The following is a 22929-nucleotide window of genomic DNA, read 5'->3' as shown; positions in this document are numbered from 1 at the left end:
TTGGACTCTCTTCCTTCCCCATAGGCGGCGGCAACCGGCGAGTCCTCGTGTTCGAGATTGAGAGGGGAATGAATTCTTTTTTTAGGAACGAGAGGGGAATGAAATAGGCCTCGATTCTGTGATGGGCCGTGAAACTCCAAACAAGGTTTGGGGCCCAAGAAAGTTTGAAGTGTTGATTGCATCAACTTTCTTTTTCTTTTCTAAAAAATAATCAACTTTTCTCCTTCTCATATCTATGTTATTTATTTTCTCTCTAAAAAAATCTATATTTTTGCAAGGAAAAATCTATATTGTTTACCGAAAAAATGTACTCCATCCGTCCCATACGGATGTAATAACGTCTTATATTATATATAGGACGGAGGAAGTATGTTTTTTTAGTTGAAAAAAAACTATGGCGTGATCAGAGAATGGGGGTTGGTCAAAATCCATTCTGGCATTAAAACAAAAAAAATTCAACGTTAAAGAAACGAAATCAAGATATAAGATGAGTATAATATTATCCCTGTTGGTGCATCATTGTCCATACTTAGTACATTTGACTTGTAACCTTAGTTTGGTACATGTTCTGGTTCTTAATTACTATGTTGCAACTCGTGATACACACAACAAATATATAGGAGCATATTGCTGCCGTTATACAATTTTAGGAAGCACACTAATGTAACTGCATATTGATTATTCTTTCTTGACGAATGTTGAAAGTCTTGAAGCCCCATCCTTAATGTGCCCGAAAGACTCAACGAAGTCATCCATAAGTTGAATATAATCTGGAATTATTTCCTCGTCGACCGACAAACTTACCATAATAGTGCTATTGTAACTCTGGCATTGCACAAGCAGAGCCTGCAAAACAAATCTTTTTGATTAAATAAAAAATTGGGTGAGAAAATGATTATAATTTTATAGGTTTACTTATGTTCATTTTATTTTTCATGATGAAGTTTTACGTGTGTAGTTACAAAAAATTGAGCCTAGCTTGGTTGGAAGGGTGTGCTCGTGTAATGAAGTGTTACATGTAGTGTTACTGCAAAGAACTGACGTTAGCTTCTTGGTAGGGTGTGCTCGTGTATTCCCACCAAAGGTCAAGCCATATCCTTAAGAGCAATGCTAGGTTCACGGGGTATTTTTTCACGGGATCAACGGACTAGGGCTAACGTGGGTGCTTGGGATGGGAAGCTGGGGATGAGGCGGGCCCCACCCCACTGAAAATCAGGGGGGAGGTTAGTTAGTTGGAAAGATTAAGTAAAACCTTCGTAATTGTCCGTGCGTGTAGGTTTATTGTATCCTAATTAGGTGGCCATTTACTGACAGAATATCAAGATAGATGTAACTTAAAATGCCTCTACCTTTTGTTGGTCTTGGGTTGAAGTTCACACATAGCAGAAAAAAAGGAAGATGAAATGCATCTATGAAAATACTATAAACACTATTGGCGAGAGGCGTCAGATTACAACTCTCCTTGTTTGAGTACTCTTTAACTCGAATTTGTTCGTTACAATTATATATATATATATATATATATATATATATATATATATATATATATATATATATATTGTAGTTACTCCCATGTGCATCCATCATTTTGGAGGCACTATATGACCAAGTGGTAAATTAAGCATGCACATGCGGTTTTTTGATGTTTTGGGTCATATTCTTGCCTTTTTGCTCCAATAAGCTAGAGTACATAACTTAGCAGAGTTCTTTTGATAGTTCAGAAATAATTAGAGTGATTTTTTGATTGAAAGTGATGCATGAGGACTAGTGTCCGCGCATTTTATCTGATAGATTATTAGGTTGAAAAAAAAGTACAAAGCTGGATTAAGGTTGAAGGTTTTGATGCAAGATCATGAGTGACTTACTTGTGGAGCTCCATAAACACTAGGCGCAATGAAGACAACAGGGTGCCCATAGAACTCTATTTGTTCAGTTGGTCCAACAAGGTTTGAGAACGCAAGTGTTGTATTGGCAAACATACGACCAAAGATAAAAGCGCCAGCCTGGTTGGATTATCAGTGTTAGTTTGTTAAACAAGGTGTTGCTTAATTATGTGAGAGTTAATTGTAGAAGGAGAACAAAATAAACTAGTACAAAGTGGCAGCAAAAATACCTTCAAACCAAACATTTTGAGAAACGATTCACCCATCTTACACGTGAAGATAACTTCAAGCGAGCTCTTCTTCCTATCCACGGTCTTCTTTGCCTTGCGAACATATGCAAGTGGATCATCGTGGATCGCCAAATGAAATGGAAGGAGGATATAGCCTAGTTGATTTCCCCAGTCCACATCGTTGCTCTTACCAGAGTCGATCATATCAACATATGTCTACACGGTTATAAGAAAACATTAGGCCTTAATGGCATGCTACAATTGGTATTGAAATTATGTAAACCTCTGTCTGGAAATAAATTATGTCCCAACAAATGTGTAATCAAACTGACCACTCCAATATTGACTAGTACTCCCTTCGTCCGAAAAAACTTGTCTCAACCTTTTGTCTCAAAGGAATGTATCTAGCACTAATTTGATGCTAGATACATCCATTTGAGGGACAAGTTTTTTCGGACGAAGGGAGTAATATACATTGAAATTATTTAGGTTGGTTGGGCGAACTCATTAGTTTGTCAAGAAACATATTCACACATACAATGATTTCTATTATTTTAATAAACATGTATATTTGTATGAAAAGTAACGATATATAAATAAATTTTAAAACTAATGGCATGCACTTCAAAAAAAATTGCACACATTTCCATGAAGAAGCTTACTTGTAGGCTAGTGGTTGGTCTTGTATCGACAAGGAGGATAGAGCGCAGACATATTTTGCTGGTGTTATTGGCACCTATCATAAATTGAAGGTAAGTTCACAGGCGTGTATAGTTCACAGATAAGTACTCTCTGTCCTAAATTACTTGTCGCGGAAATGAACGTATTTAGAACTAAAAATATGTCTAGATACATTCATGTCTGTGACAGGTAATTTATGACGGAGGGGTCCAGCAGAAGAAGTTATAACATATGGACGCGTCTAGCCGGCGGCCGGCTGCCCACTAGCACTCCGTGGTGGCCGGCCGAAAAAGGTAAGTTTTTGTCTCCCTGACTCATATTAGAAAAAGTAAACAGGTGTGGATATATGTGAAGAGGATAAATAATTGCAAAGCATCCATATGTGAACGTATTTAATTTGTGTTTTCAGTTTTTTAAAAAACCATAACTTTCAAACCGTGCGTCGAAATTAAGATCCGTTTTCATTTTTGGAACCCTTGTGTCGCGCTCTTCGAAACTAGATCCCGCACGGCTATGTTTTGATGAAAAAAAATTGTGCAATTTTCTCCTTGTTTTGTGCAACTGCCTAGACGTCGGTGTGCAACTACCTGACAGGGATGTGCAACTTTTCTCCTATACCGTAAACATGCAGATTCCAATGATGGTGCAAAACTAACTCCTTCCAATGAGATGTGCAACTTCGTCTGTTACCCAGGCCAACTGCATAGTAGTTGATCTGCAACTTTTCCCTGCCCGTGGATGTGCTTCACTATTTGCTGCATCGGCCAACAACCTAACAGTGGATGTGCAACTTCGTATACTGCCATGGCCAACTGTCTAACTGTGATTTGCAACTTTCTCTCGTACCCCATGGATGTGTAGTTTTCCTGCTAGCACACGGCCCAAACCACCCCCCAGTGAGTTTTGCAACTTTAGCACTCTGTTTATATGCAAACTTTTTACTACCCTCGTGAATGTCAATTTTTTACCATTCAACTGTCCCTGCCTGTGAGATGTGCAACTTCGTATATTGCCCCTGGCCAACTACCTAGCAGACTATGTGCAACTCTATTTGTTGGTCCCGCCAACTGAAAATACAGGTCCACAAATAGAGAGCGTAAGGAGTTGCACATTGACTAATAGGCAGTTGGCTTGAACAATAGACTAATTTGCACATATCCCTTGCAGGGGAGGTGTGGTAGGGTGTGCCAACAGTGAAAAACTAACGCATCCACGAGTAGGGAGAAGGGTTGCACAACGACTACTAGGTAGTTGGTCGGGACAGTAGACTAGTTGCATCATATAGCACGAAAGTTGGCATCGAAAAAATTTCGTCGAAACATACCCATGTGGGATCTAGTTTCAAAGATCTTGTCACGAGAAATCCAACAGTGAAGACGGATCTAAATTCTGACGCATGGTTTGAAAGATATGACTTTTTAAAAATTTGAAAAACCTGAAATAAATAGACGTGGATCTGTTTTTCGTCACATGTGGCAAGTCTGACCACATTTAATGCTAGTAGTCACATGCACTAGCAGACAATACATGCATGTATGCATGCGAGTGACAGAGCGGCCGCTCATTCTCTCCAACGAGCGCGCGAGCACTTTTAAGATTTCAGGATAACATATACTCCTAGTACAATACACCTTGTTTTGTTGCCAAACATCACTTACCAGATTTGCGAAAATAATATCTTGATAGAGCAGCAGAAGTCGCTCCGACTAGCACGTCATTGACAGTCTCCGGAAACAAAAGATAAAATACACACATTAATGACTCTTCACGTGGGCTGCACGTAGTACCTAGAAGGGTTAACTTGTATAGTATGACCATTTTTACCTAGCTCCAAGGATGCAGATGAATACACAGAGAATCACATCACAGATGAGGATTCTAGAAGATTGGCATGATCGAAATGGTAGCTAGATATACTTACGCAGTCCATGGCATTCTTGATGAACTTGACGTCCTCCAAAGGAAGGCTCCGGTGCACGAAGCGCCGGCGGGAGCTGGACGCGGCGCCGTGATCCACGTACTTGAACGGCGTGTGCGGGTCTCTCAGGAACGCAATGGTCGCGGCGAAGAGGGCGACGTCCACCACGGTGTTCCACGCGAGCACAAGATACGACCAGGCCCACGCGAGGAACGGCAGGACACCCCCCTTGGACCGTGGCCGCGGCGCGTAGATGGCGCCCGTGCGTGCAGGCTGCTCCGGCATGGCCGGCAGGCGCGTCGGGTCGGCGGCGCTGCGCGCGGACGCCAGGAGGAGCGCGATGAGCGTCGTGCCGTCGCCGAGGGAGTGGTGCACGCGGATCACGGCGGTGCAGGTGGCCTCGGAGGTCGGGAAGTCGAGGAAGTGGAACTCCCAGAGCGGGCGGGAGCGGTCCATGGGGAGCGCGGGCAGCGAGGCCAAGTAGTCTTCCACGGCCCCGTCCGGGTCGGCCGCCACGGCGACGGGGTCCAGTGTCGGGACGATCGTGTGGTCGTCCACGTTCACCACCGTGCGCACCCACCGCGGGTTGCCACCATTGGACTCATCTGTCACCTGCCACAGAAGACCAAAACTAGGATCACCTACCTTCGTCGATAGCGATCTACTAAGATTCTAGGTAGTACTAACTACTAAGAGCGTATATATACCTGAATGCTGCAGAAGCGCGGGTATCGGGCAAGCTGGGCGGCGATGCCGGCGCTGAAGACGGGGAGGTTTACGGGGCAGCCAAGGCCGAGGGTGACGACGATGTATATGGGTTCCATGAGTCTCGCAGTAGGCGTGACGGGCTCCCCATCCGACGTGGGATCGTCCGCCGGTGCCTTTCTTGGCGTGCGTATCGGGAGCAGCGGGCTTGTCGGCAGAGCGGCCACAGAGTGGCTGCCATTGGTACCGCTATCGCCCATGGCCACTGAACTGGTGAGTGGCTGCAAGAATGGTGAGCTCGCTAGCTACTCGATCGCTGCACTTATGAAGTGATCAGCTCGATCTGTAGGTGTAATATGTACTGTATACGGGATGAGGATTGCTAGCTAGCTGCATCACTGTGCGCAGTCACATGCTCTGGTTTTTACAGGATGGGCCGGGGCCGGGCTCAGTCGACAGTAGAGGAGACAGAGAAGCACTCCACCATTACTAGCGATCTGGCAGGCAGCAGGCGTATACAGCAAGTTAACGAAAGTAACTCCGGTGTTCCCCGGAGACGCCATCCGTCCAGGTCGAGATAAGATGGATCTAAGCGGCAGCCAGCAGGTGAAGCACAGGAGGTTCACCTGGCGTCTTCCTCCTGCTGCGGGCTCCTGGAATCGACCCATCTGCCAAGTGATCCAAGCACAGGGATTTTTAACCGCCAGCCTCCACTGAACTGAAGCTTCGGGTCCGTTTGTTTCAACTTCGCTTGGATTTTAATCATCTGTGGATTTACTTCAGTGCCGCTTCGCCACCGAACTACACTTTAAAGTGCTTCAGGAAATTGCGCTAAAAAAGGCCCAAATTCAGTTTCAGTTTCACTGGCAAAACTGATTCCAAATAGCTATTTGTTTCAGATTTCAGATTTGGCTTCACTGGCAAAGCTGAATCTGGTCTGGTCTCATAATCCAAAACAAACAGGGCCTCATTAGGGCGCGCCGGCGTTGCCGCATGCAGTATATCATCAGGATGTGATGCAGACTGAATACTTGATCAATGAATTGGTCTTTCTTGGTGGATACGATGTTGCCGCCGCAATATAGGTGAGCAGGTGATGGGATTGAGAGGGCGTCACTCTCTAATACTGAGATAATCATGCGCTGACGGCAATGATGATAACTGATGTTATGTTATGATCCAGCTAGACTCTGTCCCGAAATGACAAAGAGAACTAACTGGAAGAACACATCTGTACACATATGTTTGGACCGGTGGTCACTACAGTAATACAGAGTTGCTTTAATTAGCCGGGTGTCCGTATTAGACACAGGTTGCATAGCGTAGCAGAAACTGCATCCCGACTTAACTAGGTCCAGATCGGGTGCAGTTTCTGGAAGCATCGACAGCTCAAGTGTGTACGTACACCGTCGTGTGTACTGGTAGCAGTAGCGGTCAGAAATATGAACTGCACATGGTCCTGATCCCTGCATTGTATTTTATTGTCTTGTATATGGTATCCGAGAATCCAGTACGAGTAGTAGTTACGGCAGTACCAGTCAAATCTACCACTACGTATACTCCATAACTACTACGAGTACTGGTTTCACGCCGTGAGGCGTAGAGTACTCTATGATCTTGATCTAGACATCCAGTACGCCTCACTTAGTAACTCTCTGGGCTTTAGTTTCGTGCCGTTCTTACTGCGAGATGCATGAAGTCTGGCTTGGTCCAAAGGTTACTGAACTAGTGTGTCCATCGTTCAGACAGAGAGCACTAGCTAGCTAATCAAAACAGTACTAGCTCCCAGCCCCTCCACGAGCCAAAACGCGCAGCCGGCCATCACCCGGCCCCGGCGCCCACCCTGGCTGCCCACCCCATCTCATCTGACCTTGCCGGCGAACACGTCGTGTGACACAGACACTCCGACTGCAGCCCAGATCCGGGGCTTTGATGACGCTGCTGCATGCGTCCTCTCTGCTGCCGGCCAACCACCGTATTCATGGCGCCGCTGGCAGCCTGGCGTCGGTGGTGTTCAGTGATAGGATTAGCCATGACGCAGTCGATGGTGTCTGTGGCCATCCACTCGTGCCTCCGTGTGCATACGTACGTGTTCCGGTATTGCTGCGTTTCCAGCCGGTGCTAGCTTGGATAATGGATCCACGGGGTTGCTGGCTTGCTAGCCGGAAAGCACTCGGCCAGAAGGCAGCCAGCTTTGGTACGTACGTACGTGCTCTAGGCGGAATCAACTCGTCTACGAGCGAGCGACGTACGTTCGGACCTAGGCAAACAATTAGTCCCAGAGGTAGCTAGGGTGTCCGTCCGTGATCTTCGAAAGCAAGCAGAAGGAGAAGGTAATGTCGTCGGTGAATTTAGGGGACAAGCAAGTCGCGGCGGTGGCAGGGTGGCCACGGTATAAGTGAACCTCCAACAGTTCCCATCTCTTTGAAATAATACGAAAACACTAACACCCACACATGTGGGCGTTAGCCAACTCGCCCACACGCCTCGATCGCCACCCAGTGCCTTTTGCACAAATTTTGGCACGAGAGGGTTGATTTTGTGTGCCACGTAGGACAACTCGCGTGTGTGACGTATGAGGGAGTTCGCCCACTGTTTTCCCTCCGAGGTCAGCGGTTGCGACTCGGGGCGTGCGGTGGAACTGCCGTCGTGCCCGCACGCCCCGCACGACTTCTGTCCCCCATCTCCCACGACTGCCCATTTTCCCACTCTCCCACACCCAAGTTGTCATTTGCCATGTTTTTTGCAGGTTACATGGCAACCGCCCTATTCGTGATTGTAAGCAGATGACAACTCTCTTTTACCCCGAACATGTTATTGTTGCCACGTCTGTTTTTGTAGCGCTACATGGCAACTGTCTAGTGTTAGTAGGTGGCAACTCCTAAATATACCACCGTAGTCCACATGCCCGTCTCCTCTCCCACACACCAAAAGCTATCAGTTGCCATGTGTTTTTGTAGGGTACATGGCAACTGCCCTAGCGTGCTTGTAAGCAGATGGCAACTCTCTTTTACCCCGGACATGTTTTTTGCCATGTTTTGTAGTGCTACATGGCAACTGTCTAGTGTTAGTAGGTGGCAAGTCCTAAAGTTTTCAAATCATGGCAACTGTAGTAGACCAGACCATTCATGGCAACAGCTGCAGTTGCCCAAAAATGGCATGCGGCACTTGACCTGAGATGGCAACTGCAGTTGAACAACCATGGCAACTGTAGTTGTCCGACATGGCAACTGTAGTTCAGCGACATGGCAACTGCAGTTGTCCGACATGGCAACTGTAGTTCAGCGACATGGCAACTGGAGTTACACGTACATGGAAGAGGGTCCGGACCATAGCAATCGCGGCGGGACGCGTGGTTACTGCCACGCGGGGCGTGTGGCTCGCAGGCGGGGAGGGGCGACGGGCGAGACGGGTCGTGCGGGCCGCGTGGTCGCTCGCCCGGACGTGCTCATGCGGGCGATCGCGCCGCACACCGAACGTGCGGGCTGTGGCGGGGGGCGCCCGGACGTGCTCGTGCGGGCGGGCCTGTGTCGATGCCACACGGGACGTGCGGCAGATACCCCCTAGATGCCACACGTGTGGCAGTTATCGACGTCCAAATAATAACCGTTGTTCACGAGTAGTTAGGGCAAAAAAATCATCCGAGGATGGAGACCGCAGGCTCTGGCGACGCCCTGGGAGACTCCCTCGCCGCGGCGGATCCTCCATCGCCGCCGGCCTCGCTCCCGCCGTCGCTCACCGCCCCCTCTCCGTCGTCGACCCCCCCCCCCCCCCGCCCCGTCTCGTGTGGTGTGGGCGGACATCGCCGAGGCCGACGACATCGCGGCGGGCCGCCCGGTGGTGTGCCGGGATCGCTTCCCTCCCCCTGCCCCCGTTCGTGTGCTGCGGCTGGATGTCACCGGTGGCCTTACTCCCAGGGGTGGCAGTTCGGCCACCCGCGCGTCCGCCAGGTGCTGTCACCGGCCGCTGAGCTCGCCTCAGTTACCGGGCGGGCAAGGTGCCGCCTTGCGGTCGGGAAGCCGTCACCGCAGACGCCACGCGCACGGTTGGGGCGTTGCTGGTCGGGCCGACCGCGGCTCAGCGCGCGTCTCCTGGAAGGCCGGTGCTGTTGGGGAACATAGCAGAAATTCAAAATTTTCGACACATCACCAAGATCAATCTATGGAGTAATCTAGCAACGAGGGGAAGGGGAGTGCATCTACATACCATAGTAGATCGCGATGCGGAAGCGTTGCAAGAACGCGGATGAAGGAGTCGTACTCGTAGCGATTCAGATCGCGGTTGATTCCGATCTAAGCACTGAAGAACGGTGCCTCCGCGTTCAACACACGTGCAGCCCGGTGACGTCTCCCACGCCTTGATCCAGCAAGGAGAGAGGGAGAGGTTGGGGAAGACTCCGTCCAGCAGCAGCACGACGGCGTGGTGGTGATGGAGGAGCGTGGCAATGCCGCAGGCCTTCGCCAAGCACCGCGGGAGAGGAGGAGGGAGAGAGGTAGGGCTGCGCCGAGAGAGACAGGAAAACTCATGTGTTGGGCAGCCCTAGACCTCAACTATATATAGGGGGGGAGGGGGCTGCGCCCCCTCTAGGGTTCCCACCCCAAGGGGTGGCGGCCAGCCCTAGATCCCATCTAGGGGGGCGGCCAAGGGGAGGAGAGGGGGGGCGCCACTAGGGTGGGCCTTAAGGCCCATCTGGACCTAGGGTTTGCCCCCTCCCACCCTCCCATGCGCCTTGGGCCTTGGTGGGGGGGGGGGCGCACCAGCCCACCTGGGGCTGGTCCCCTCCCACACTTGGCCCACGCAGCCTTCTGGGGCTGGTGGCCCCACTTGGTGGACCCCCGGGACCCTCCCGGTGGTCCCGGTACATTACCGATATCACCCGAAACCTTTCCGGTGACCAAAACAGGACTTCCCATATATAAATCTTTACCTCCGGACCATTCCGGAACTCCTCGTGACGTCCGGGATCTCATCCGGGACTCCGAACAACATTCGGTAACCACGTATATCTATTCCCTATAACCCTAGCGTCATCGAACCTTAAGTGTGTAGACCCTACGGGTTCGGGAACCATGCAGACATGACCGAGACGTTCTCCGGCCAATAACTAACAGCGGGATCTGGATACCCATGTTGGTTCCCACATGTTCCACGATGATCTCATCGGATGAACCACGATGTCGGGGATTCAATCAATCCCGTATACAATTCCCTTTGTCTATCGGTATGTTACTTGCCCGAGATTCGATCGTCGGTATCCCTATACCTTGTTCAATCTCGTTACCGGCAAGTCTCTTTACTCGTTCCGTAACTCACATCATCCCGTGATCAACTCCTTGGTCACATTGTGCACATTATGATGATGTCCTACCGAGTGGGCCCAGAGATACCTCTCCGTTTACACGGAGTGACAAATCCCAGTCTCGATTCGTGCCAACCCAACAGACACTTTCGGAGATACCTGTAGTGCACCTTTATAGCCACCCAGTTACGTTGTGACGTTTGGTACACCCAAAGCATTCCTACGGTATCCGGGAGTTGCACAATCTCATGGTCTAAGGAAATGATACTTGACATTAGAAAAGCTCTGAGCAAACGAACTACACGATCTTGTGCTAGGCTTAGGATTGGGTCTTGTCCATCACATCATTCTCCTAATGATGTGACCCGTTATCAACGACATCCAATGTCCATGGTCAGGAAACCGTAACCATCCATTGATCAACGAGCTAGTCAACTAGAGGCTTACTAGGGACATGGTGTTGTCTATGTATCCACACATGTATCTGCGTTTCCTATCAATACAATTCTAGCATGGATAATAAACGATTATCATGAACAAGGAAATATAATAATAACCAATTTATTATTGCCTCTAGGGCATATTTCCAACAGTCTCCCACTTGCACTAGAGTCAATAATCTAGTTCACATCACCATGTGATTAACACTCACAGGTCACATCACCATGTGACCAACATCCAAAGAGTTTACTAGAGTCAACAATCTAGTTCACATCACTATGTGATTAACACTCAATGAGTTCTGGTTTGATCATGTTATGCTTGTGAGAGAGGTTATTAGTCAACGGGTCTGAACCTTTCAGATCCGTGTGTGCTTTACGAATATCTATGTCATCTTGTGGATGCTACCACGCGCTACTTGGAGCCATTTCAAATAACTGCTCTACTATACGAATCCGGTTTACTACTCAGAGTCATCCGGATTAGTGTCAAAGTTCGCATCGACGTAACTCTTTACGACGAACTCCTTTTCACCTCCATAATCGAGAAAATTCCTTAGTCCACTAGATACTAAGGATAAGTTTGACCGCTGTCATGTGATCCATTCCCGGATCACTATTGTACCCCTTGACCAACTCATGGCAAGGCACACTTCATGTGCGGTAGACAGCATAGCATACTGTAGAGCCTACGTCTAAAGCATAGGGGACGACCTTCGTCCTTTCTCTCTCTTCTGTTGTGGTCAGGTCTTGAGTCTTACTCAATACTCACACCTTGTAACATAGCCAAGAACTCCTTCTTTTTTGAACTCTTTCAAAATCATGTCAAGGTGTGCGTTCTTTGAAAGTATCATCAGGCGTCTTGATCTATCTCTATAGATCTTGATGCCCAATATGTAAGCAGCTTTATCCAGGTCTTCCTTTGAAAAACTCCTTTCAAATAACCCTTTATGCTTTCCAGAAATTCTACATCATTTCGGATCAACAATATGTCATTCACATATACTTATCAGAAATGTTGTAGCGCTCCCACTCACTTTATTGTAAATACAAGTTTCTAACAAACTTTGTATAAACCCAAAAACTTTGATCACTCCATCAAAGCGTATATTCTGACTCCGAGATGCTTGCTCTAGTCCATGGAAGGATCGCTAGAGCTAGCATACCTTTTAGCATCCTTAGGATCGACAAAACCTTTCTGATTGTATCACATACAACCTTTCCTTACGAAAACTGGTAAGGAGACTTGTTTTGACATCCATCTGCCAGATCTCATAAATGCAGCTAATGCTAACATGATTCCGACGGACTTAAGCATCGCTACGGATGAGAAAATCTCATCGTAGTCAACTCCTTGAATTTGTGAAAACACTCTTTGCCACAAGTCGAGCTTCATAGACGGTAACCTTACCGTCCATGTCCGTCTTCTTCTTAAAGATCCATTTATCTCAATGGCTTGCCGATCATCAGGCAAGTTCACCAAAGTCCATGCTTTGTTCTGATACATGGATCCTATCTCGGATTTCATGGCTTCTAACCATTTGTCGGAATATGGGCCCACCATTGCTTCTCCATAGCTCGTAGGTTCATTGTTGTCTAGCAACATGACTTCCAAGACAGGATTACGTACCACTCTGAAGTAGTACGCATCCTTATCGACCTACGAGGTTTGGTAGTGACTTGATCTGAAGTTTCATGATCACTATCATAAGCTTCCACTTCAATTGGTGTAGGTGCCACAGGAACAACTTCATGTGCCCTGCTACACACTAGTTGAAGTGACGGTTCAATAACCTTATCAAGTCTCCACCATCCTCCCACTCAATTCTTTCGAGAGAAACTTTTCCTCGAGAAAGGACCCGTTTCTAGAAGCAATTACTTTTGCTTCCAGATCTGAAATAGGAGGTATACCCAACTGTTTTGGGTATTCTATGAAGATGCATTTATCCGCTTTGGGTTCGAGCTTATCAGCCTGAAACTTTTTCACATAAGCATCGCAGCCCCAAACTTTTAAGAAACGACAACTTAGGTTTCTCTAAACGGTGTCGTCTCAACGGAATTGCGTGGTGCCCTTTTAAAGTGAATGCGGTTGTCTCTAATTCCTAACCCATAAACGACAGTGGTAATTCGATAAGAGACATCATGGTATGCACCATATCCAATAGGGTGCAGTTATGATGTTCGGACACACCATCACACTGTGGTGTTCCAGGCGGTATTAATTGTGAAACACTTTCCACAATGTCTTAATTGTGTGCCAAACTCGTAACTCAGATATTTCTATGATCATATCATAGACATTTTATCTTCTTGTCACGACGATCTTCAACTTCACTCTGAAATTACTTGAACCCTTCAATAATTCAGACTTGTGTTTCATCAAGCAAATACACTCAGTATCTACTCAAATCATCTGTGAAGTAAGAACATAACGATATCCACTGCGTGCCTCAGCACTCATTAGACTGCATACATCAAAATGTATTACTTCCAACAAGTTGCTCTCTTGTTCCATCTTACTGAAAACGAGGCCTTTCAGTCATCTTGCCCATGTGGTATGATTTGCATGTCTCAAGTGATTCAAAATCAAGTGAGTCCAAACGATCCATCTGCATGGAGTTTCTTCATGCATATATACCAATAGACATGGTTCGCATGTCTCAATCTTTTCAAAAACGAGTGAGTCCAAAGATCCATCTACATGGAGCTTCTTCATGCGTTCTATACCAATATGACTCAAACGGCAGTGCCACAAGTATGTGGTACTATCATTACTATTTTATATCTTTTGGCACGAACATGTGTATCACTGCGATCGAGATTCATTTTAGGTGCAAGACCATTGAAGGTATTATTCAAATAAACAGAGTAACCATTATTCTCCTTAAATGAATAACCGTATTGCGATAAACATAATCCAATCATGTTTACGCTCAACGCAAACACCAATCTCGATGGTAGGGGGAGCATGCGATGCTTGATCACATCAACCTTGGAAACACTTCCAACACACATCGTCATCTCACCTTTATCCAGTCTCCATTTATTCCGCAGCTTTTATTTCGAGTTACTAACACTTAGCAACCGAACCGGTATCTAATACCCTGGTGCTGCTAGGAGTACTAGTAAAGTGCACATTCATATACTATATATCCAATATACTTCTGTCGACCTTGCCTGCCTTCTCATCTACCAAGTATCTAGGGTAGTACTGCTTCAGTGACCGTTCCCCTCATTACAGAAGCACTTAGTCTCGGGTTTGGGTTCAACCTTGGGATTCTTCACTAGAGCAGCAAATGATTTGCCGTTTCATGAAGTATCCCTTCTTGCCCTTGCCCTTCTAGAAACTAGTGGTTTTACTAACCATCAACAATTGAGGCTCCTTCTTGATTTCTACTTTCGCGGTGTCAAACATCGTGAGTTGCTCAAGGATCATCATATCTATCCCTGATATGTTATAGTTCATCACGAAGCTCTAATAGCTTGGTGGCAGTGACTATGGAGAACCATCACTATCTCATCTGGAAGATTAACTCCCACTCGATTCAAGAGATTGTGGTACCCAGACAATCTGAGCACATGCTCAACGATTGAGCTTTTCTCCCTCAGTTTGCAGGCTTAAGAAACTTGTCAGAGGTCTCATACCTCTTGACGTGGGCACTAGTCTGAAATCCCAATTTCAGTCTTCGAAACATCTCATATGTTCTGCGACGTTTCAAAAAAAACGTCTTTGGTGCCACAATTCTAAACCGTTAGCATTACGCACTGAACTATCACGTAGTTATCAAAACGTGTATGTCAGATGTTCCGCAACATCTACAGACGACGCTGAGGTTCAGCACACCGAGCGGTGCATTAAGGACATAAGCCTTCTGTGCAGCAATGAGGACAATCCTCAGTTTACGGACCCAGTCCGCATAATTGCTACTATCAACTTTCAACTAAATTTTCTCTAGGAACATATCTTAAACAGTAGAACTAAAGCGCAAGCTATGACATAATTTGCAAAGACCTTCTGACTATGTTCATGATAATTAAGTTCATCTGATTAATGAACTCCCACTCAGATAGACATCCCTCTAGTCATCTAAGTGATACATGATCCGAGTCAAACTAGGCCGTGTCCGATCATCACGTGAGACGGACTAGTCATCATCGGTGAACATCTCCATGTTGATCGTATCTTCTATACGACTCATGCTCGACCTTTCGGTCTCTTGTGTTCCGAGGCCATGTCTGTACATGCTAGGCTCGTCAAGTCAACCTAAGTGTTTTGCATGTGTTCTGAGGCCATGTCTGTACATGCTAGGCTCGTCAACACCCGTTGTATTCGAACGCTCGAATCTATCACACCCGATCATCACGTGGTGCTTCGAAACAACGAACCTTCGCAACGGTGCACAGTTAGGGGGAACACTTTCTTGAAATTATTATAAGGGATCATCTTACTTACTACCGTCGTTCTAAGCAAATAAGATGCATAACATGATAAACATCACATGCAATCAAACAGTGACATGATATGGCCAATATCATTTTGCTCCTTTGATCTCCATCTTCGAGGCACCATGATCATCTTTGTCACCGGCATGACACCATGATCTCCATCATCATGATCTCCATCATTGTGTCTTCATGAAGTTGTCACGCCAACGATTACTTCTACTTCTATGGCTAACGCGCTTAGCAATAAAGTAAAGTAATTTACATGGCGTTATTCAATGACACGCAGGTCATACAAAAAATAAAGACAACTCGTATGGCTCCTGCCGGTTGTCAAACTCATCGACATGCAAGTCGTGATTCCTATTACAAGAATATGATCAATCTCATACATCACATATATCATTCATCACATCTTCTGGCCATATCACATCACATAGCACATGCTGCAAAAACAAGTTAGACGTCCTCTAATTGTTGTTGCAAGTTTTTACGTGGCCTGTATAGGTTTCTAGCAAGAACGTTTCTTACCTACGTAAAACCACAACGTGATATGCCAATTTCTATTTACCCTTCATAAGGACCCTTTTCATCGAATCCGTTCCGACTAAAGTGGGAGAGACAGACACCCGCTAGGCACCTTATGCAACTAGTGCATGTCAGTCGGTGGAACCTGTCTCACGTAAGTGTACGTGTAAGGTCGGTCCGGGCCGCTTCATCCCACAATACCGCCGAAACAAGATAAGACTAGTAGCGGCAAGAAGAATTGGCAACATCTACGCCCACAACTGCTTTGTGTTCTACTCGTGCATAGAAACTACGCATAGACCTAGCTCATGATACCACTGTTGGGGAACGTAGCAGAAATTCAAAATTTTCTACGCATCACCAAGATCAATCTATGGAGTAATCTAGCAACGAGGGGAAGGGGAGTGCATCTATATACCATAGTAGATCGCGATGCGGAAGCGTTGCAAGAACGCGGATGAAGGAGTCGTACTCGTAGCGATTCAGATCGCGGTTGATTCCGATCTAAGCAATGAAGAACGGTGCCTCCACGTTCAACACACGTGCAGCCCGGTGACGTCTCCCACGCCTTGATCCAGCAAGGAGAGAGGGAGAGGTTGGGGAAGACTCCGTCCAGCAGCAGCACGACGGCGTGATGGTGATGGAGGAGCGTGGCAATCCCGCAGGGCTTCGCCAAGCACCGCGGGAGAGGAGGAGGGAGAGAGGTAGGGCTGCGCCGAGAGAGACAGGAAAACTCATGTGTTGGGCAGCCCTAGACCTCAACTATATATAGGGGGGAGGGGGCTGCGCCCCCTCTAGGGTTCCCACCCCAAGGGGTGGCGGCCAGCCCTAGATCCCATCTAGGGGGCGGCCAAGGGGAGGAGAGGGGGGGCGCCACTAGGGTGGGCCTTAAGGCCCATCTGGACCTAGGGTTTGCCCCCTCCCACCCTCCCATGCGCCTTGGGCCTTGGTGGGGGGGGGGCGCACCAGCCCACCTGGGGCTGGTCCCCTCCCACACTTGGCCCACGCAGCCTTCTGGGGCTGGTGGCCCCACTTGGTGGACCCCCGGGACCCTCCCGGTGGTCCCGGTACATTACCGATATCACCCGAAACCTTTCCGGTGACCAAAACAGGACTTCCCATATATAAATCTTTACCTCCGGACCATTCCGGAACTCCTCGTGACGTCCGGGATCTCATCCGGGACTCCGAACAACATTCGGTAACCACGTATATCTATTCCCTATAACCCTAGCGTCATCGAACCTTAAGTGTGTAGACCCTACGGGTTCGGGAACCATGCAGACATGACCGAGACGTTCTCCGGCCAATAACTAACAGCGGGATCTGGATACCCATGTTGGTTCCCACATGTTCCACGATGATCTCATCGGATGAACCACGATGTCGGGGATTCAATCAATCCCGTATACAATTCCCTTTGTCTATCGGTATGTTACTTGCCCGAGATTCGATCGTCGGTATCCCTATACCTTGTTCAATCTCGTTACCGGCAAGTCTCTTTACTCGTTCCGTAACTCACATCATCCCGTGATCAACTCCTTGGTCACATTGTGCACATTATGATGATGTCCTACCGAGTGGGCCCAGAGATACCTCTCCGTTTACACGGAGTGACAAATCCCAGTCTCGATTCGTGCCAACCCAACAGACACTTTCGGAGATACCTGTAGTGCACCTTTATAGCCACCCAGTTACGTTGTGACGTTTGGTACACCCAAAGCATTCCTACGGTATCCGGGAGTTGCACAATCTCATGGTCTAAGGAAATGATACTTGACATTAGAAAAGCTCTGAGCAAACGAACTACACGATCTTGTGCTAGGCTTAGGATTGGGTCTTGTCCATCACATCATTCTCCTAATGATGTGACCCGTTATCAACGACATCCAATGTCCATGGTCAGGAAACCGTAACCATCCATTGATCAACGAGCTAGTCAACTAGAGGCTTACTAGGGACATGGTGTTGTCTATGTATCCACACATGTATCTGCGTTTCCTATCAATACAATTCTAGCATGGATAATAAACGATTATCATGAACAAGGAAATATAATAATAACCAATTTATTATTGCCTCTAGGGCATATTTCCAACAGGTGCCGCCGTCGCTTCAAGTCCGGCCGCCGCGCCGCTGTCGCCATGGCCGGGGTTGGCCTCGGTGGTCTCGCGCTGATCCCCCTTCCACCCTTTCATCTCAGCCTTCGGTACTTCCCTTCCCCCGCATCCTGGTGCTGCTCGGACCCCGGCCTGGCCACGCCGCCCCCGTCCTGATCTGCCGGCGGCTCCTGCGGCGGCGCTCGGGGAAACCCTTGCCCTCCGCGAGCTGGCCTCGGTGGAGACGAACCGGGCCGCGCTGGTCATGGGTCGCGCCTTGCGCCGGCCTCGGGCCTTTCTGTTGCTGGACCGCTGCCAGTTGCGACTTCGAGCCCAGCCGAGCGGTCCATATGGCCATCTCTAGAGTTTCCCTCCCAGCCCGCATCTGCTCCAGTCCCCCCCCCCCCCCGCGCACCGCTCCAGTTCTCCTCCCGCCGCCCCCCGCCTGGTGCCCCCCGCCGTCGTCCCCTGCCTCCGCACCACCACCACCCCTCCCCCGCCGGCCATGCCCCGGGAATGGGGGGACGAGGTGGGCCGCCCCTAGCGCCGCACGGATGACCGCCACGACCCCCCGCGCTCCTCCCCGGATGGCCTTTGGCGGGAGGCTGACCTCCGGCATCAGTTGTCCTCCCACCCGGCCCGGCGTTCCCCCGCGCGTGACGCTCGCCGGCCTTCCCCCCGCGCTGATTGTCGTTTCCCCGAGCGCGACAGCCGCCGCTCCTCCGAGCGCGACAGCCGCCGCTCGCCGGGACGATGTGCCTCCCCTTGTGCGGACTCGCGGTCGCCGGCTGCGGAGTCCTGACGCTCATCTCGGCGGCGGTCTCCCTCCCCGGCGCGCCGTCGGGACCGCTCCGCCTCCCCTCCCCGGCTGCAACAGCAACCGTCCGCCCGCCGCTACCAACCGCCCCAAAACCAGCCCTCCTTCCCCCGACCAATGGGGGCAATGGCAACCGTGGGCGCCAAGGCGCTAAGAAGAAGAAGGGACCCCTCGCCGCCCTCCCCCCTGCTGCCCCTGCGCCGCTCGCCGCGACGGCTCCCTCCACGGTCGCCGACACCGCCCAGGACGCCTCGCCGTGCTTCAACTGCGGCCGCTCCGGGCACTTCTAGGTGGCCTGCCCCAACCCACCGATGTGCTACCTCTGCAAGGACTCCGGCCACCCCGCGATTCTCTGCCCGGACCGTCCGGTGACCGAGGAGCTCATGGTGCACGGCCACGGCATCGAGGACATGGGCTTCTTCCACATTGAGGTGTCGGACGTCCCCCCTCCCTCCCCCTCGCTCCTGGCGATCGTGTCAGTTGTGGGCGAGGGCGTCGCCGCCCCGGAGATGATCGAGGCCGAGATCAACCACATGTGTCGGTGCAAGTGGGATTGACAGGTGGCCCCCACTTCCGCCAACACATTCACGGTGGTCTTCCCCGATGCCATCAGCATGGGCTACTGCACCCGCAGCGGCAATATCACCTTGGTCCTCAACGAGCTGGTGGTGGACATCTCTGAGCCGAAGTGGGATCCCAAGGTGGTGGCGGTCCTGGACACAGCTTGGATCCTCATTGCCGGCCTGCCCGATGTTGCCCGGTCTGAGCACGTCATCCGCAGTATGTCCAAGATCCTTGGCAAGGTGGTGGTGGTCGATGAGTCTCGCTTCGCAAGGAGGAGGAGGCCGGGTCAAGGTGAAATCCCTAGACTCCTCCAAGCTCCCCGCCACAATCTGTGTCTTCTTCAACGACGAGGGCTTCGACCTCAAGATCTGCCCCGAGCCGCCAAACCACATCGGTCGCCCCCGCTTCTCCGACGATGGCCACCAGGGGGTGGCCCAGCTGATGCCGACGACTCCCACCACAGGCGCCCTCGCTCATCCCGCCATGACGACCTCGAGGACGACGACGATCTGTCGGAGCACTCCCACTCCCCCTCCCGCGATCCTGCCAACCCACCTCCGGGTCGTGGCGGCTCCAGGTCCGGGCGCACCCGTGTGACGGCCGTCGCTCTCGTGGTTGCTATCCGGCTGGCCGCCCCTCCACCGGCCTCCCCACCCTCGTCGGAGACACCAGTGACATCTCCAGTATGGGTCTGCTCGTCCTCCCGCCCTCGTCGCCCCGCTCTCCGTCCGCCGACTCCGTCCTGCGCCCGACGCCGCTGAGCCCGTGGCCCTCGTCCCCCCTGGACCGATCTCCCCGGTCTCCACGGGCGGCGACGGGGGTGTCCCGCTCTCCGCGCCCGCGCCTGCTCCCCCCCCCTGAGGAGGACCTGGCCGGGGGCACCCTGGAGCCCCCCACCTTGCTCCCTCCTCTGGCGGTCCCCGACGACCCTCTCGCCACTCCAAGTCCATTGGTCGTGGCGGTGCCCGATGACGTGACCACCCCTGTCACTGCGCACCCCCCCCCACGGACTGTGGCGTACGCCCGGCAGCCCCGCTCCACCTCGACGCCGGTGGCTGCCTCTCGCCGCAGTGCCCGCCTCGATCCGGCCCGTCCGATGGACTTCTCGGCCCCGTCCGTCCCCGAGCGTGCTGAGCTTCGGGCGGCGGCCAGGAACCTCGAGCCAGGTGCGGATTCCATCCCCCCAGTTCTTCCAATTGTTCCTTTTCCGCGCTCGAGGCCGTTCCCCTGGCCACCTCACCAAGGTGGCCACTGACTCAGCCATCATCTTCAGGGGGGAAGTTGGACCCCCCCCCCCCTTAGAGCAGATCGAGGCCATTAGGGCCCGCGAGATCTTAGAGGGCAAGTTGGCTGAAACCCGGGCGCGTCTCCGCCGCCAACCCGCGGAACCGACCGCCACCCCTGCTCCGATGGTGGCCGGCGAGGTGATTCGTGGGCGCACCCGCTCTCGCACTGCGGCCCTCTGGGCGCAGAGCGCCTCACGTGTCCTGGGGTCAAGCAGCCCCCCGATGGGGGTCTAGATGTGAGTCTTATTCTGGAACATCCGCGGTTTCGGCCATGACGGAAGACGTCGCCAACTCATCGAATGCATGCGTGACGAACACATCGACATCATTGCCATCCAGGAAACCATGCGCACTGAGTTCTCCCTCCCCGAGCTTGACTGCCTTTGCCCTCACCTATTCGCCCGTGATACGTCTCGAACGTATCTATATTTTATGAAGTATTCATGCTGTTATTTTATCATTCTTGGGTGTTTAACAATCATTTTATAGAAGCTTTATATCATTTTTTTGGGACTAACCTATTGACCCACTGCCCAGTGCCAGTTGCTGTTTTTTTGCTTGTTTTTTACATCGTAGGAAATCAATACCAAAGGAGTCCAAACGCAACGAAACTCCACGAAGATTTTTTATGGACCAGAAGGAACCCAATGGGCCAGAGCTGCACCTGGGGGGTGCCCCCAGGGGGGGCACAACCCACCAGGGCGCGCCAGGCCCCCCTGGCGCACCCAGGTGGGTTGTGCCCACCTCGGTGGCCTCCCACACCCCTTCTTTGCTCTATAAATTCCCAAATATTCCGAAACCCTTCGGGGTTACCCTAGATCAGAAGTTCCGCCGCTGCAAGGCTTTGTAGCCACCGAAAACCAATCTAGACCCATTCCGACACCCTGCCGGAGGGGGGAATCATCTCCGGTGGCCATCTTCATCGTCCCGGCGGCCACCGGGATGAGGAGGGAGTAGTCCACCCTCGGGGTTGAGGGTTTGTACCAGTAGCTATGTGTTTGATCTCTCTCTCTCTCTCTCTCTCTCTCTCGTGATCTGTATCATGGGCTTTGTTAATATAGTCGGATCATATGATGTTTCTACCCTCTATACTCTTGTTACGATGAATTGAATCTTTACCCTTTGAAGTTTTGTCTTGTCGGATTGATTATTCAGAGATGAGAACACATGATATATATCTTGCAATATGAATACTTGAGGTGACAATTGGGGTATCTTATTGATTCACTTGATATATGTTATGGCATTCAACTCGCGGATTCCCGCGGTGATATTGGGGTAATCTATGCATAGGGGTTGATGCACGTTTTTCTCCGACAGAAACTTCGGGGTCTCTTTATAGTTCTTTGTGTGGATTGAGTATTATGAATATGAATTTGCTTTGGTGTTATTTTAGTACGAACTCTTGAATAGATCGAACGAAAAGTATAGCTTTGAGGTGGTTTCGTACCCTGCAAACAATTCCTATCTTTTGTTCTCCGCTAATAGGAACTCGCGAGTGATTCTTTATTGCACTTTGAGGGATAATCATATGATCCAACTATGTTAGCATCGTTGAGAGTTTGCACTAGCAAAAGTACGGACCCTAGGCCTCATTTTTAAGCATTGCAATACCGTTTTTGTGCCCATTTACTATTTTCTACCTTGCTGTTTTTATTTATTCAGATTATAAAAATATATTTCTACCATCAATATTGCACTTTTATCACCATCTCTTTGCCGAACTAGTGCACCTATACAATTTGCCATTGTATTTGGTGTGTTGGGAACACAAGAGATTTCTTGTATTTGGTTGCAGGGTTGTTCGAGAGAGACCATCTTCATCCTACACCTCCCACGGATTGATAAACCTTAGGTGATCCACTTGAGGGAAAATTGCTACTGTCCTACAAAACTCTGCGCTTGGAGGCCCAACACGAGTCTATAAGAATAAAGTTGCATAGTAGACATCAGCCTGGCACTGGCTCCCTTCTAGTGGGACCACGGGGCACTCGGGTGGCATCCTTTTAGGAGTAAAGGATGCCACCTTCGAGGTG

At 50.0% G+C, this 22929-nt stretch overlaps 1 protein-coding gene across 1 annotated transcript; it reads right to left on the bottom strand.

Annotated features, from left to right (window-relative positions):
- Nucleotides 1–475: 475 nt before the first annotated feature.
- Nucleotides 476–5840, bottom strand: LOC109749137 (wax ester synthase/diacylglycerol acyltransferase 11). Its single transcript, XM_020308124.4, has 7 exons — nucleotides 5420–5840; nucleotides 4716–5324; nucleotides 4453–4519; nucleotides 2776–2849; nucleotides 2114–2329; nucleotides 1866–2003; nucleotides 476–846 (listed from the first exon to the last, which is right to left on the bottom strand). The coding sequence occupies exons 1-7, from the start codon at nucleotides 5675–5677 to the stop codon at nucleotides 679–681; spliced, it is 1530 nt and encodes a 509-aa protein (XP_020163713.1). The 5' UTR covers nucleotides 5678–5840; the 3' UTR covers nucleotides 476–678.
- Nucleotides 5841–22929: the final 17089 nt, after the last annotated feature.

Source organism: Aegilops tauschii, chromosome 5 (assembly GCF_002575655.3).
Source record: "Aegilops tauschii subsp. strangulata cultivar AL8/78 chromosome 5, Aet v6.0, whole genome shotgun sequence".
Classification (NCBI taxonomy): Eukaryota; Viridiplantae; Streptophyta; class Magnoliopsida; order Poales; family Poaceae; genus Aegilops; species Aegilops tauschii.
This window is presented reverse-complemented; position numbering and strand designations above follow the sequence as displayed.